Source organism: Saprolegnia diclina (genome assembly GCF_000281045.1).
Source record: "Saprolegnia diclina VS20 unplaced genomic scaffold supercont1.112, whole genome shotgun sequence".
NCBI classification, from domain to species: Eukaryota; Oomycota; class Saprolegniomycetes; order Saprolegniales; family Saprolegniaceae; genus Saprolegnia; species Saprolegnia diclina.
In genome coordinates this window covers 1-16,966 of record NW_008246179.1, presented here as the reverse complement: position 1 = coordinate 16,966, position 16,966 = coordinate 1, and the positions used below count along the sequence as shown (strand labels likewise).

Sequence of the window (16,966 nt, the reverse complement as noted above, 5' to 3'; positions counted from 1 at the left end):
CGACGCATTCAGGCGCAGTGCTCCGTCCGCGTAGTCTTCGAGTTGGTTTCCTCGCTGGATTTCAACGCAAGCACGGTTTGATCGATCGATGCATATACGGCACGACGGAGATGACTTCGCGCGTAACACCAAAGCCTGCGACTGCGTTGTCAACCATGTAATAACTGTGCCAACCTTTCGTATTCTTGCTATCTTGGCTTGCTTGCCACTGGCACCACACAACTCATGGGCGGCCCACCTCGAACGACCGCTCGCCGTCGTATTGTATTCTCAGAGCTTATTTGGCTTGCAAAGCGGCGCCGCATAGTAAAACAACGTGCACGACCAAGCAAGGTGCAGCGTTCCATATTTGTGGGCCGACTTCAAGCACGGGCTGCCACTCGTTCGGCCGCGTCTTCGTCGTCCTTCCCGCATGAATTTTAATTCCATTTTTTTGCAGCAATGTATGCCACGATCTTCCCACTATCATTATAATCAGGTGCATGTTTAGCTCAGCATCTTCATTGTACGAAAATTCGAAACATGGATCTCACCTGGGAAGATACGGCGGGCGCGGATTGGTCCGTTTTGGCCAATGAGAAGGGCGGAAGCCAGTTATCCGGCGCTTCCGATCAGTGTGACCACGAGCGTGCGGCCATGGCGACCGTAGAGCAAGATTGTACAGGCAACCCGGAGATCAGCGCAGCTGGTAGTCGGAGGCAAGGACAAAGCTTGACGAGGACTTTGGTAGACGAGCAATCGACAGTGCGTGCGCGCAACGACGTGGTCGATGACTCATGGAGTGGTAGGCTGAAGGAAGAGAAGGAAGGATGACGACGAAGAACGGGCGCCAGGCGGCCATCGGTGCGATGGCCGGGCCCCGTTTCAAGAAGCGAGCGATGCTACCCTGGTTTACCGGGTGGTGCATCGTTCTTTGGTGGGCGACGTCGTGCGTGGGCGGCGTCGCAGCGCAAGGTGGTCTTGTGCACCCCGTCGGTGGGTACCCCATCGGCGGCGACAACCCACGCAGCGCAGCCCGTGGCAGCGCGAGCGAAGGAGCAGACTCGGGCGGCTCGAGCGTTCTTCGTGAAGCCCGTGCGCGTGCCCTCAGCGCGTACTCGGAGGCAGCGACCGACCCGTGCGCCGCCTTCAACACGGGCCCAGACGTGACCGAGCCGTACTGGACGCGAATGGCGTCATGTGCCGCGTGTGCTGCCATACAAGGCTGCGGGTTTTGTCTCGCAACGCTCTTGTGTGAGCCCGGTGGTCCGGCCGGTCCGACGGCAGGCAACTGCGACTCGTGGCTTTCGGCGCCGGCGCTGTGCCCGACCAAACCTGACTGCACGGCGCATTCCACATGCGGCGCGTGCGCGTCGTCTGACGGCGCGTGCGCGTGGTGCACAAAGGCCAACACCTGCATGCCGACGGACGCGGTGTCCGACGCGACGTGCGGCAGTGTCGTGACCTCGCCACCGTGCCCGATCAAGATCACCAAGGTCACAAACTATGTGACGGGCGTGGTGACGATCTATCCCGACCCGACGACCAACGCGTCGGGCCTCGAGGTCCACGGACATGCCTACAACGCTACGGTTGGCGAGCGCGTACGTTGCATTTGCAATTCATGATGCTGGATCTCATGTGCAATCGGTAGGTTGCGTTGCACGCGGCGAGCGACGTAGCAGTGTCGGCCGGGGACGCAATCACGGTCAACACGATGGGGCACAACGTCTCGGTCAACGCTGGCAGTGGATTGAGTGCCGATCGAGGCGCCGGCGGGTCAGTCTCGATCAATGCCGGCAGCGGTGCGGGCCAGGTCGCGCTAGGTGGCGCCGGCGCCGGTGGCAACGTCAGCGCCAATGCCGGGTCGTCGCTTCAAGGAGTCGGTGGCAGTATCAACCTCTCGGGTGGTGCCGGCAATAGCTCTGGCGGCGCGATCCGACTGCTCTCGGGCCCGAGCATTCTGGGTCCAACGGGCGTCATCGCGATTGCGACCGCCGACGGTCCTGATGGGAATGCTACCGGCAACATTACCATCCAAACGGGCGGCTCGACACTCGCATCGGGCTCCATCGTGGTCGCGGTTGGCGCCGCGATCGTCCCGGGCACGCTCGTGCTTGCCGGTGGCGCTGCCACGGCTGGAAACACGACGCAAGCAGGCGGCAATGTCATTGTGACGAGCGGAGCATCGGCTCTCTCGACCGGCGGCACGTCTATTGTGACGACGGGCGACGGCAATTTGGGCAGTGGCGACTTGCAACTGCAAACGGGCGGCAACAGCTCGACATCGGGCCGTGTCGTCATTGGTTCCGGCGGCGCTACGCTGAAAAGCGGCGACGTCCGCATCGGCTCGGGTAGCGTCAAGGTGCGCGGCGCCGTCGCGGGCGCGGTCCGCATCGGGTCCGGCAACGACATCAACGCCGCCATTAGTGCCAACATTACGGTGGTAGCGTCGTCAACAGTCGCGGGTCAGCAAGCAGGCAGCGTGCTTGTCAAGGGTGGCGACGCCGGTCAAAGCGCGGACATGACCGTTGTCAATGGTGTCGCTGGTGCCGTGTCGATTGAAGGTGGTCGCACGTTGCGCTCAACTGCGGCTAGCCATGGTGGTGACGTGTCCGTGGCAGGTGGCGCTGCCGAAGTTGGCCAAGGCGGCAAACTTAAACTCATTTCTGGTTCCAGTCGGCTTGGCAGCAGCGGCGACACATTGGTGCTCTCGGGATCGTCGGCTGCTGCATCGGGCTCGGTGCGTGTCGCGTCGGGCAACACGGTTACGGGTGCATCTGGCGCTGTCAGCATCAACACGGGCGACGCCATCAACGCGGCAGCTGGACGTCTCGATCTTCGCGCAGGTGTGAGTGGCAACGGCGTTGGCGCAGATGTCAGCGTTGCTGCGGGCGCGAGTACAACAAACGCGGGCGGAACTGTGTCGCTCGCGAGTGGCCGCTCGTTGACGGGTACCTCGGGCGACGTGCGTATCTTGACGACAACGTCGCCAACATCGGGCTCGCTCACGCTGTCGACCAGCGACGCCGTCGTCTCTTCGGGCGACGTCAAGGTTGCAACGGGCGCGGCGGGGACCAGCGGTATTGTCGGCGCGATCTCATTGAAGTCTGGCGACGGACCCCAACCGCTCGTTTCGGTTTCGATCGCGTCGGGTGCAGCAATTGCGCCTCAAGGCAAGGGTGGCGCCATGTCGCTCAAGGCAGGCGACGGGTTGTCAACGGACGGTGGTGTCGGTGGCGACATCGATATTTCAAGTGGCGCAGGTCGTGGGTTGCACACGAGCCCGTCCGGTGTCGGCAATGGCGGCAAGTTGACGTTGAAGAGTGGCGCATCGACCGAAGGCCTCGGTGGTGTTTTGTCTATCGTGGGTGGCGCCTCGCAGCTGGCCACGGGTGGCACTGTCGCTCTTATGAGCGGCGCGTCGGCGCAGGCAACAAGCGGCGATGTCCAAGTCCAGACGGCGCCCAGCGGTATTGCAGGCGGCAGTGGCAAGATTGTACTGCGGTCTGGCGCGGCGACGGGCGGCAATGCCGGCGTCATTTCTCTCCAGTCGGGTAGCGCCACGAACGGACGAGCTGGCGCCATTAGCGTCCAAGGTGGCGCCGGTGATACCGGCGACGGCAGCAGTCTCTCGCTGTCGGCAGGCCCGACGTCGGCTCCAGCATCAACCGGTGGTGTCGTCACGCTTCAAGGCGGCGACGGAACGAGCACTAACGGCGGCGACGGCGGCAACGGCGGGACGGTTTACGTCTCTGGTGGTGCCAGTCTTGGCCAAGCGACCAAAAACATTGGCGGTGCGCTCTCACTCAGCGGTGGTGCGGCCGCTGCGGGCATTGGCGGCGACGTGTCGCTCATGTCGGGTGGTAGTCACGTGTACAGCTCGGGCTCCGTAACCATTGGCTCGGCGTCGTCGGGTCCGCAAGGTTTCAGTGGCGACGTCAACATCAAGACTGGCACAGCCGTGGCCGGTGCGTCGGGCAGTATCCAGCTCTCGAGTGGTACTGGTCAAACCGGTAGCGGCGGGTCCATCGAACTCTTGGTTGGCGCGGGCAACATCAACGACGGCGGCTCGGTGACGGTCAAGGCAGGCGAGACGACGACGCAAGGTCGTGTCGGTGGCTCCATCGATTTGATTGGTGGTACCGGCTCAAACCCGAGTACTATTGACGGTGGCGACGGTGGTGCCGTCAACATTCAAGGCGGCCAATCAATGGGCCAAAACAGTGCTGACAACGGTGGCAACGTTGCTTTGACGGGCGGCAACGCCGTCGCGGGCTACGGTGGCTCGATCTCTCTCACGTCCGGCGTCGGCCAGAGCTCGACAAGTGGCTCCATCCAATTGCAAACGGCCAACGCGGGCACAAGCGGCGTGAGCGGCCTTGTTTCGATTGCAACAGGCACGTCGAGCCAAGGCAGCACGGGAGCCATTTCGATTGCCTCGGGCAGCGCGATCGGTGGCAGCGGCGGTACAATCACGGTCCAGGTCGGCGACGGAACGTTCGGCGAAGGCGGGCCACTCGTCCTGCGCGCCGGTGCAACCTCGGACGCTCAGACGGGTGGTTATCTCTCGTTTACAACTGGCGCGAGCGCTCAAACGTCGAGTGGCGACCTGTCGCTTCGCACGTCAAACGCTGGTCAAGAAGGTGTGAGTGGCACGGTCTCGGTGCAAACTGGAACATCAAGCGCCGGCACCACGGGTGCCATCGTGCTCGCAACGGGCGCCGCGAGCGGTGGTCGCGGTGGTGCCATTGTCGCGACAGTCGGCACGGGTAACAATGGCGATGGCGGTGAGCTCTCGCTAACGGCGGGTGAGTCGACCGCGGCCAAGTCGTCTGGTGGCACAGTGACGGTGACCGGCGGTCAAGGTTCGAGCAAGACGAACGTTGGTGGCGGCTCGGGCGGCGACGTCAATGTCTTTGGCGGTGCAGCAAAAGGTATGAACAAGGTCGACACGGGCGGCGACATTCGTCTCGAAGCCGGGTTTGCGGCTTACGGCACCGGCGGTTCTGTTGACGTCACGTCGGGATCGAGCCCGTACACGACGAGTGGTAGCATCCAGCTGTCGACAGCCAACGCTGGCTCCGCCGGCATGAGTGGCACGCTTAGCTTGACGACGGGTGGGGCAACCCGCGGCAACACGGGTGCGATTACATTGTCGACAAGCGCGACCAAGCTTGGCGTCGCCGGCTCCATCACGCTGTCAGGAGGCCAAAGCACGTGCGGCGTTGGCGGTACGACGTCCTCTTTTTTTGCGTGTTTATTGAACGATCGATATTGTGCACTAGGCCAAATCTCGCTGTCGGCTGGCCCCGCGGTCAGCAAGGCGATTGGCGGCTCCGTTTCGATCCAGTCGGGCGCTGGCCAGCATACAGCGAGCGGTAGCGTTGCTATCGAAACAGGAAGCGCCGGCTCGATAGCCGGCAAAGGCGCGTCGTCGGGCAGCATTGTCATGCAAACGGGCCTCACGGCGTTTGGCGCATCGGGATCGATTGTGCTCCAGACGGGCGACGCTACGAGCGGCTCGGGCGGCGGCATCACGATGACTGTTGGATCTGGCGACAAGGGTAACGTCTTTACGCCGGACGAAGGCGTTGGTGGCAGCATCGTCTTGAAAGCTGGCAACACCAGAGGTAAACTCACGCCACCCTACACGTGGCTCATGATCGTGTAGCCAACAAGAAGGTCGGCGGCGCCATCGAATTGACCGCCGGGACAGGCCTCAGTATCGACACGTTCAACGGTGGCCGTGGCGGCTCCATCAAGATTGCTGGAGGGGAGTCGAAAGGACGCAGCAAAGTCAACAGCGTGGGCGGCGTGGTCGCGCTCCATGGTGGCAAGGCTGACTTCTCGACTGGCGGTGCTGTCGAGCTCCATAGTGGTGTCAGCACGAGCGCAGCAAGCGGCGATATCAAGCTTCAGACTGCCAATGCCGTGGGACCGAGCGCGGCCAGTGGCGCGGTTGTCGTCCAAACGGGCAGCGCCACGTTTGGTAAGGAGGCAACGGCCGGCAGCTTTTCCGTGACCACGGGCAAGTCGATGACACCTGCCAGCATTACGTTGCGCATCGGTGCGAACGAAATCGGTCGTGGCGGCGACATCGAGCTCTCGGCGGGCGCGACGACCGAGTATGGCAAGGCCGGTGGTGACGTGCGTCTTCTCGCCGGCACAGGTGCGAGCAAGCGACGCAACGGGGGCGGCCACGGCGGACAGCTCGTTCTGCAAGGCGGCATCTCAATGGGTGGCGACACGAAAGACGTTGGTACGTCGCGTTGCACTCTAGATGGAATATTTTCTATAACGGAGTGTGTAGGTGGCTTTGTCGGCATTTCGGGCGGCGTGTCCATGAGCGGCCCCGGCGGCTCTGTGTCCATTGCCTCGGGTACCAGCAAAGAGGCCGGGTCGGGAGCGTTAACGCTGCAGACGGCCAACTCTGGCCGTGTCGGTAGCACAGGCGCGATTGCCATGATCACGGGCTATGCGACGGAAGGTCCGTCGGGCGACATTGTGGTGCGGTCTGGTGACGCGCCCTACCCCTCGTCACGTCGGTACCCAAACAAGCAAGGCACTGCTGGCAGCATTCTCGTCGAGGTTGGTGCCAGTGGCTCGACGGACGGTGGCGCGATCAAACTTGTTGCCGGGTTTGCGAGCGCGGACGCCCGCACGGGTGGTGGTGTAACGGTGAAATCGGGCGCGTCAAAGTCGTCCAGCGGCGACCTGCTCTTGGAGACGCCCATGGCTCCTAGTCGTGGCGTGAGCGGCTCGGTGGCTGTTGTGACCGGCAAGGCAGTTAAAGGGTTGTCTGGTGGCATCCAGCTTTCAACGGGCGCGTCGACCGATGGCGTTGCTGGCCAGGTACACCTGCGTGGTACCATTGATGCGGTGTGATGACAAGTTATGTAGGTGCTCTTGAGTGTCGGTGACACTTTGACGCAGAGCGGCGGTAGCTTGGTAGCTTCTGCTGGCGATTCGCTCGCACGAGACAGCAGCGGCGGCCGCCTCGACTTGCGTGCAGGTGCGGGCGTGAACCGCGACACGTCGGCCATCGGAGGCAGTGGCGGCCGTGTCTCGATCGCTGGCGGCCAAGCGCATGGCTTGCATCCCGACGTGAACAGCGGCGGTGAAGTGGCTCTTTATGGTGGCGACGCCGATGTCGGTGCCGGTGGTAGCGTGTCTATCGCGAGCGGCGCCGGCGCTGGAAAGCGCAGCGGCGACGTTCAGGTTGCCTCCGCCGTATCACCTCGCGGTGACTCGGGTACGACGACGCCATTGGCCAAGACGTGGTCACTTACAAAATATATGACGTAGGTGTCGTGACTGTCGCAACGGGCGATTCCCAGAAGGGCAACTCCGGCAGCATTCTCGTAGCGACGGGCGCCACCGAGAGCGGTGGAAGCGGTAGTATCCAATTGCGCGCTGGCCACGGTGCGAAAGGACTCGGCGGCAACATTGAGCTCACGGCCGGCTCGGCGTCTGCGTCTGCCGGCGGCTCTGTCAAGATCCAGTCGGGGTCATCGTCGGCGGCCAGCAGCGGTGATGTGCTCGTCTCTACGGCCCAAGTGACGTCGAAGAAGGACCAGAGCGGTAGCTTCCGTGTTGTGACGGGCTCGACCGATGGTGGCAACTCGGGCACTGTTTCCATCGGCACCGGCGCCTCGAGCCGCGGGTCTGCCGGTGATGTTGTTGTTGCCGCCGGCGACAGCAGCCGCATCGGTGGCAACATCCAGATCAACGCCGGCACGGGCTCTGCTCATGGTGGATCCATCGCTCTCAAGGCAGGTGCCGGTCCGTCGGACGCGAGCGGCACCGTGTCGATCGCAACGACGGGCGAGGGCAAGAGCGGCGATATCGTCATGGCGACGGGTGACTCAACAAACGACGCGTCGTCGGGTCGACTGACCATTGCCTCGGGCACGTCGAGCAACGGCGCGGGTGGTGATGTCGCCGTTCGCGTCGGCGAAGGCAGCTCGCACACTGGGGGTACTCTTGAGCTCTCGGCCGGCGCCAACAGTAATATCGGTGGCCGAGTCAAAGTCACTGGTGGTGCAGCACGCGTATCCACTGGTGGCGCCGTTGACGTGTCGGGTGGTTTTGGTGCTTCCACTGGCGGTGCTGTCACGGTGAGTGGTGGTAACTCAAAGTCCTCGGACGGTGGCTCGGTCGTTGTGACGTCAGGACGGTCGGCCTCAAAGTCTACTGGCTCCATTTCGATTGCTTCGGCCCACTCTACTTGGGATGGTGCCAGCGGTGCCATTTCGATCAAAACTGGCGACTCCGGCTACGATGCGTCGGGCGCTATCGCACTTTCGACGGGCTCGACGGGATACGAACGTGCCGGTTCCATCAGCGCCAGTGTCGGTACAGGACGCCACGGTGACGGCGGTGACATCTCGTTGCGTACCGGTAACACAAAGGATGGCACCGCTAGCGGTGGCGCCCTCTCGCTTGAAACCGGTTTCAGTGAAGGCGCTTCGAGTGGCGCTCTCTCGCTTCGGACGACGAGCTCGGCCACGTCTGGCGTCATCTCGATCACCACGGGACAAGCGACCGACGGTGGCTCGGGCAGCATTCTCGTGGAGACGGGCTCCGCGACTCAGGGCGCGGGCGGCGATATTACCGTGGCTGTCGGCTCGGGCTCGTTGGGCAATGGCGGCAACGTGGTTGTCTCCAGTGGTGCAACAACACGCGCCAGCGCTACTGGCGGAAATGTGACTGTGAGCGCCGGCTCGGGCGACGCGATCGATGGTGGCAGTGGCGGCGCCATTCGTGTCTCGGGCGGTTCGAGCCGCGGTCTTGATGCGTCCAGCAACGTCGGTGGCCGTGTCGTTGTCTCGGGTGGGAGCGCTTCCGCGTCAACGGGTGGCACCGTTTCCATTGTGAGCGGGAAGAGCGATCGCTCTGCGAGCGGTGCAGTTGAGCTGTCATCATCTGATGCGGCAAGTGCCAACTCGGGTGCCATCAAGATCGCGACGGGTACCACGACGCAGGGCAAGTCCGGCTCTGTTGTTGTCCAGCCGGGCGCAAGTGATGACAGTGTTGCCGGTGACATTGTTCTTGCGGCGGGCAGCAGCTCGGTTGCCACTGGCGGTGCTCTTCGTCTCGCGGGCGGCTCGAGCGCTGCATCCACTGGCGGTGCTGTTACTGTTGAAGGCGGGGCGTCCAAAAAGGCATCCAGCGGCGGCATCTCGCTCGGAACGGCAGGCTCTGTGAGCAGCGGCAACAACGTTTTGTACACGGGTCAAGCTTCCACGGGCAAGGCTGGCGACATTGTCGTAGCTTCGGGCAGCGCGTCCGCGGGCACAGCGGGGTCCATCATCACAAGTGCGGGTATTTCTCACGCCGGCAGCGGAGCGGACGTCAACGTGACCGCCGGTGCCTCCACCGTCGGTGACGGCGGTCGCATTACTTTGGTGTCTGGTGCCTCTGTAGCCTCGGTCAGTGGTGTCATTACGCTGTCAAGTGCCCCGTCGAAAATGAGTGGCGACGTTGCTCTCGGAACGGGCTTTGCGACAGAAGGCGCGTCGGGTGCACTTCGTTTGACGACGGGTCGGGCAACTGAAGGTGCCGCTGGTGATATCTCGGTCTCTGTTGGTACAAGCACCGGCACAAACGGAGGTGCACTGCGCCTCACATCGGGAGCGACGAGCCAAGTCGGTGGCAGCCTGACCATTGAGACTGGTGAAAGCACGACGTCGACGTCCGCGTCTCAAACCGGGTCGATGCTCCTTCAAACGGCCGATGGGGCATCCACGGGCTCCATTAATGTGGCCTCGGGTGCAGCGACGTCAACCTCCGGCGCCATTACGCTATCGTCCGGTCTCTCGACCGGTACAACGGCTGGCAGCGTCTCGATTGGTGTCGGGGCAAGCCATCTTACTGGCGGCGAGTTGGCTCTCGCCTCGGGTGTGTCGATAACTGAAACCGGCGGCCGCATCTCTATCACGTCTGGCGCCGGCAAGGCAACGACAAGTGGAGCTGTGGTGTTGCAGTCTGCAGCTGCTGGCAAGTCGGGTGCGTCGGGCCCAGTCCGCATGCTCTCGGGCTCGTCTTCTGCTGGAGACACGGGGTCCATCGTCATCAGCTCTGGAGCCGCCAAGGCTATCGGTGGCGCTATATCGCTTTCCGGCGGCGCCGGTCACACTGGCGGTGACATTGCTGTGCAAGCTGGCGCTTCCGACGTTAGCGTCGGTGGCTCGGTTCGGTTGACCTCGGGTGCCAGTGGTGCGTCTGGCGTCAGTGGTGCCATCGCGATTTCAACTGCCGGCGGTAGTGATCACGCCACGGGTGACGCGAACCTCACCTCCGGGTCGTCAAAGCTGGGCAGCGCCGGGGCTGTGAACGTGAACGCGGGCTCCGGCACGACTGGAGGCAAGATCGCTGTCATTGCGGGTGCCAGCTCGCAATCAAACGGTGGCTCTCTACTTGTGAGCGCTGGTGCAGCGTCCGCTGCGTCGTCGTCTGGCGGTAGTGTCTTCGTCCAAGCCGGCTCTGCGGCAGCGCCTGGCGCTCTCGGTGGCAATGTGACCGTCATGGGTGGCCACGGCAACGGGTCGGCAGCGGCTGCGTCGGGTACTGTGAGCATCTTTGGCGGCGAGAGCGACAACAGCATCGGCGGGGCTATACAGATTCGCTCTGGCGGAAGCCAAAGCGACGTCTCGGGCAGCGTGGAAATCGCTACCAAGGCGAGCTCGAGCACTGGCGACTTGACGCTTGCGACGGGCGCAGCATCGGGGGGCATGGGGGGCAGTTTGCTTGTGCAGACTGGCTCTGGCTCGTCGGCTGGTTCCGTGGGTATTACCCTCGGAGCTAGTTCTGCTGCGCCAGTCGGGGCTCAAGTCAGTGTCGTTGCTGGCAGTGCGGCGTCAGGCGGCGCTATCTCGCTTGTATCGGGTTCGAGCACGGCTAAGGCCCGCGAGTCGTCCACGGGCGGTATTACCATTGCTTCAAGCTCAACGACGACGATGGGCAACTCTGGGAAGGTTGACCTCTCGACTGGCAACGTTGTGGACGGCCAAGTGGGCGCCCTCTTGCTGACGACTGGCTCGGCGTCCGTTGGCTCTGGCGGCACGATCAAGGTTTCTGCTGGTAGCGGTGACATTGGCGGATCGATTCGGCTTATGAGTGGCAGCAGCCAGAAGTCGACCAACTCTGGTGGTGATATCGTGCTCACATCGGGCTCGGCCGTGGATACAAGCGGCGCAATTTCGCTGACGTCTGCTAATGGAAGCACCGCGGGCGGCTCGGGGGTCGTGTCTATCGCAACGGGTGCTGTGACTGCGGTGCCCCAAGCGTCTGGCGAGATTGTTTTGACAACGGGTGCATCGTTGGCCCAAGCCGGTGGTATCTCGCTCCGCGCGGGTGATTCGACGACGAAAGGCGCTGCTGTGACGATCTCGTCGGGCTTGTCCTCCGGTGCCGAAGGTGGCGCGCTTGAGTTGACGTCTGGTGCATCGCCGGTGACAACGGGGCGTGTTGTGCTGTCTTCGGCCACTGCCGACGCCTCGTCTGGATCAATCTCGATGCAATCGGGCGACGCTGTCCAAACCTCAGGAACCGTGCGTCTTGCGTCCGGCCGCTCGACGTCTGGTACTGCCGGTAACGTCGTGGTGTCTGCAGGTGCTGCTTCGCGCGAGGCTGGCAACGTCGTCGTGATTGGTGGCTCATCGACCAACGCTCTCGGAGGCAATGTCAATGTCGCGTCGGGCCCCGGTGCAACAGCGTCGGGTCGCTTGGCCATTGTGACTGCCGGCAGTGCTTCGAGTGGGCCGATTGCCCTTGCATCGGGTGATGCAACGAGCGAGTCGTCGGGCGCCGTTGCCATATCTACGGGAGCTTCGAGTGCGGCACCCGGCACGTTGACGCTATCCGTTGGCGCGACGTCCGGCGATGCCACGTACGACGGCGGGGACATCGTTCTTGCGGCGGGCAATGCCGCGTCCGGCAATGGCGGAGCCATTTCCATCGGATCTGGCACGGGACGTGGGTCGAGCGGCAAGGTCGTTCTCTCAACAAGCTCAAGCGACGCGTCTGGCTCGATCGCTATCACTACGGGCGACGCCAGCATGGGCGCTTCCGGTACGATTCACATCAGCTCCAGCGCTGGCAGCTCAAGTGGCCATGTTGCAATTGCCACCGGTGACAGCAGTCGCACGAGTGGTGGCACCGTTTCGTTGAGCGCAGGACGCTCGGCGGCGGCGACGGGCGGCGCTGTCTCGATTGCGTCTGGCGCGGGCGCTTTGTCGACTAGCGGTGACGTGACAATCAATACGCCGGCAGGTGTCGGCGGCAGCGGTGCGCTGACTTTGACCACCGGCACGTCGGAAACGGGAGCTGCAGGAAGTATCGCGCTTTCCAGCGGATCGTCGTCGTCCGGCAGCGCCGGCAAAATTGCGATCAATGTCGGCGCTTCGCAAGGCCATGTCGCCGGGACTTTCTCGGTGAATGGCTCGGAATCGACGACAAGCGCTGGCGGCGCCATTGCGCTCACGTCCGGGGCCAGCGAGCTTGGCGAGGGTGGCGCCTTATCGTTGACCTCTGGCAGTAGCTTGAGCGATGGAACGGGTGGTCTTCTGGCGCTACAAGGCGGTAATAGTGCGTATGGCGTCGGTGGCGCTGTCGAAGTTACGTCTGGCACGAGCTCGGGCGCCAGTGGTAGTATCGCAGTTCAGTCGGCGTCGACAGCTCAAGACGCTTCCGGCTCGCTTACCGTTGGCTCGGGGCAGGCGGCTCAGATCTCGGGAGCTGTTACCGTCACCTCTGGTATCTCGACCACACAGTCGGGCACCGTGTCGATTCGCTCCGGCGACAGCGAGGGACCGGCGGGCGCTGTCGACATTGCCGGCGGCGCGAGTCGCTTTGGCACAGGCGCCGTTATTGACATCACGAGCGGATCGGGCGAGACCAGTGGCACTGTCCGAGTCCTCACGGCCGATGGTTCCAGCTCGGGCGCCTTGAAACTTGGCACTGGTAATGCCGCGTCCGACGCTGCGGGCTCGGTTTCGATTGCTACGGGCAGCAGCGCGGGCGGTATCTCGGGCTCGATTGATCTTTCTGTCGGCTCGTCGACGTCACATGAGGCGGGAAGCGTCCGTGTCTCGAGTGGTGCCAGCGACGCAACGGGTGGTATTGTTCAAATCACATCGGGTCGCAGCACGTCGACGGTCTCTGGTTCGGTCGTGCTGTCGTCTTCTTCCAGTGCTACGAGCGGAAACACTGTCATTTCGACGGGCGTGGCTACGACCGCTGCATCTGGCTCCGTTCAGATCAGTTCTGGAGCCGGTGCTGTGGCTGCTGGCGTGATTGCGCTCACCGCAGGAAGCAGTGCGACCGGGCAAGGCGGCAACATCACTGTCGCCGCTGGAGCCGGTGGTCAAAGCGGCTCCGTGTCGATCCAGTCAGGTGGTAGCCATGCTGGGGTCTCGGGTCGAGTCCGTATCACATCCGTGGCTGCAGGTTCGAGCGGCTCGGTTGACGTCCAGACTGGCTCCTCGACGGCTGGCACCTCTGGAAACCTTGAAATTGGCACTGGCAGCGCGCTTGGTGGTGTAGCCGGCAGCGTCGTTATCGCGGCGGGTGCAACAAATACCCGCCAAGGCAGCGATGTGTCGTTGGCTGGCGGTGTCTCGAACGCGGGTGCCGGAGGTGCCGTGCGCCTCTCTAGCGGCGCTGGTACCGTGTCGGGCAGTGTCCAGCTTCTTACGGCGTCGTCGTCTTCAAGCGGTGCTATTCTCATCGGAAGCGGACTTCCCACGGCCGGTGCATCGGGCAGCATCACATTGTCCACCCACGAATCGTCGTCGGGTGCCAGCGGGGACGTTATCGTGTCAGCTGGCGTGGGCGTCAACGGCGGTCGTCTCTCAATGGTTGCTGGCGCATCGAGCGGAGCCACGTCTGGCGGCGCGATTGTGCTTGCGTCGGGCTCTAGTATCGCTGGCGCGAGTGGTGCAATTGCGATTGCTACGGCGTCCGGTGCATTCACGGGTCGTCTGACGCTTTCCACCGGCGCGTCAACGTCGGGTGCGTCCGGCGCGATTGATCTTGTGAGTGGCGACGCGCACTCGACTGTTGGCTCGGTTTCGATTGCCTCGGGGAGCAGTACCATCGGCCCAGCAGGCGCGGTGTCGATTGCTGCCGGCATGAGCGGCGAGAGCATCGGTGGTACCATCGCGATGGCGTCGGGTGACGGGCGCTCTGCGTCTGGCAACGTCGAAATTCAGTCGCGAGACTCCGCGCGAGGCAGTTCTGGCACAGTCAGCATCGCGACAGGCTCGTCGGTCGTGGACCATTCGGGGTCGATCGCGATTACCACTGGAAACGCAACGTCTGGATCGGTCGGTGCGGTGACTCTTTCAGCCGGTTTTGCGACGTCGACGTCTGGTGCAAGCGTCGTTGTCGCGGCGGGTGCCTCGGGGTACTCAATCGGCGGTGACTTGGATTTGTCGTCTGGCGCGGGTCCCACGTCTGGCGCAGTGCGCATCACGTCGGCAACGTCGAGCATTACGTCCGGCGCCGTTCACGTCACGTCGGGCACGAGCAAGACGAGTGGTCTCGTGTCTATTGCATCGGGGCCTGCCACGACAGCATCTGCGGGCGCTGTGATTCTTGGTGCTGGCAAGAGCCAACTCGCCGGTGCCACCGTCGAGATCCGCGGTGGAGATAGTGCCACGCTCGATGCTGGCTCTGTGTCGCTTGTCGCTGGCTCCACAACTGCTGGTGTCGGCGGCGATCTTCGCCTCTCGTCGGGCTCTGGAGTGGCATCAGGCACCGTCAGCTTGACCAGTGCGACCTCTACGACAGGCGCCAGTGGCACTGTCACGATCGCTACGGGCGCTGCCGTCGACAGTGGTGCCCTTGCGATTAGAAGCAGTGACGGTCTGGAGACGGGTGGTGTGACGACCGTGTCGGGTGGTCGTGGCAGCCGTCGTGGTGGCGACATTTCACTTCTTGGTGGCGCGTCGTCCACCGGGATCGCGGGCTCAATTGCACTTTCGGGTGGCGAGGGCTCCGTCGGCGGCGATGTTACTGTCACAGCCGGCACCAGCGGCCAGATCGTGCTCCAGAACGTGGAGAATATGGCGTCGATCAATGTGGACCCGAATGGTAGTGTCTCGGTGACGTCTGGCCCCGACGCGCCGCTGACTTTGTCCAGCGGCAGCGACACTCGTATGGTCGTCGGGTCGGGCGAGCTCACAGTGGCCCACAGCGAGTCGGATATCACGGGTGACGTCGTCATGCGTGTTCGTGCGAACGAAGTCATTACACATGTGCCGGCGCAGTTTACGTCCATCACGTACCCGTCGGACCGTCGTATCAAGACCGAGATCCAGGACGTTGATCAAGATGACTTGCTCCAGCGCCTTCAGAACATCGAGGTCAAGCAGTACCGGTACAGCAAGCAGTGGCAGTCCATCGGGCACGTCTCCAACGAGGTTGTGCGCGGTGTCATTGCGCAGCAAGTGGCCGAGACCTTCCCCGAGTACGTCAAGGTCGGCTCGTACGCGTTCCCCGAGAAGAACTTCTCGATGCAGTCGTTCCACCACATCAACAAGCAGGCGCTGAGCATCGATCTTCTTGCGGCGATGCAAGCACAGTACAAGCGCATTCGCCTCGGACGCAACGAGCCTCACGCTACGGGACGCATCGAGATTACGACGGCCGACGCAAAAGCAAAGGCGACGGGTGACATTCTCTTGCGCTCCGGTATGTCGGAGACAGCGGCTTCAGGTAGCATGCTCGTTCAAACCGGCAACGCCAACTCGGCGGGGTCCATTGTGCTTGCCGTCGGAGACAGCCAATCGCGTGGCGGCTCAATCCAACTGCACGCCGGCGAGTCGGCTGAAAGTGACGGGGGCGCTCTGTTACTGGCGACGGGCACCGGCATGACAAACTCGGGTGCGCTCGAGCTTGTGTCCGCACGTGCCGAGAGTGCAAGTGGCACGATCACGCTGGCGAGCGGCGCAGCGCCGACGTCAGGCGGCGTCGTGCTTGAGACAAGCAACGCCAACCAACCAGGCAGCATTGTCTTGTCTACTGGGCGCTCGAGTACGGGTTCAGGCGGCACGGTCCATGTGCACGCTGGCTCGGGCAGCACGGGCGGCAGTATCCGCCTTATGTCTGGCCGCGGCTCTAGTCCTGGCGAGCTTTCCCTCGGCAGCCCAGCGGATGCGGATGCAACGGGGTCTGTCACGATTGCAACCGGCGCGACGACAAGCTCAACTGGCAAAGCGGGATCGCTTGCGCTGCGTGCTGGTGCTGCTGCATCGGTTTTGCTTGACAAGGACGTTGTCATTGCATCGGGCGGCTCGACCGCGCAGAGTGGTTCCATTGCTCTCGTATCGGGGCGTGACACGCAGCAGTCCAGTGGTGATATCAGCATCCAAACGGGCACGGCTACGGAGCAAGCTGGATCCATCACCATGGCCACGGCCGACGGTGCGCGCGGCGGTGACGTACACATCTCGGCAAGTGGCAGTCTCGCTCTGCAAGGTGGTCTGCGAGGCAATGTCTCGATTCGCACCGGAGGCAAGGATGCACCAGCTCGCACTAGCATTGACGTGGAATCCAACGGAAGCTTCCGCGCTGCAAGTGACACCATGGTGCTTTCCAGTCGGGACGACCTCCAAATTGCTGGTGGGCCTGTTCGCGTTTCTGGGACGTCGAGCACGACACACGGTGTCGCCATCTCTGCCAACGACCAAAGAGGGTCAATTCAGCTCTCTAGCGGTCGCTCAGGTGCTTCATCGCAAGGCGCTACGATTACGCTCGGACATCCTAGCGACGAAACGTTGACTGCGTCGATCGTCATTGCGAGCGGTGTCAACGATGCCGTTTCGGGCACGGTCATCCTCAAGTCGTCTTCTGCCGTGTCGTCGGGTGTCGTGGAGCTCACGACTGGCGAAAGCACTCTTTCCAGCGGTGACATGGTGTTGTCGACAGGCAACAGCGGCGAGACGGCTGGTCGCATTGTCCTTGCGCCTGGCTCGGGCAA

The 16,966-nt window shown here is 63.0% G+C and overlaps 1 protein-coding gene across 1 annotated transcript; it reads left to right on the top strand.

Moving 5' to 3' along the window:
* Positions 1 to 627: 627 nt before the first annotated feature.
* Positions 628 to 16,869, top strand: SDRG_16074 (hypothetical protein; the record flags this gene model as incomplete). Its single annotated transcript, XM_008622270.1, has 9 exons — positions 628 to 744; positions 789 to 1,583; positions 1,634 to 5,213; positions 5,268 to 5,612; positions 5,654 to 6,241; positions 6,293 to 6,834; positions 6,883 to 7,234; positions 7,288 to 13,377; positions 13,432 to 16,869. Coding segments are annotated over exons 1-9 (15,837 nt in total), but the record flags the coding sequence as incomplete, so codon positions are not given.
* Positions 16,870 to 16,966: the final 97 nt, after the last annotated feature.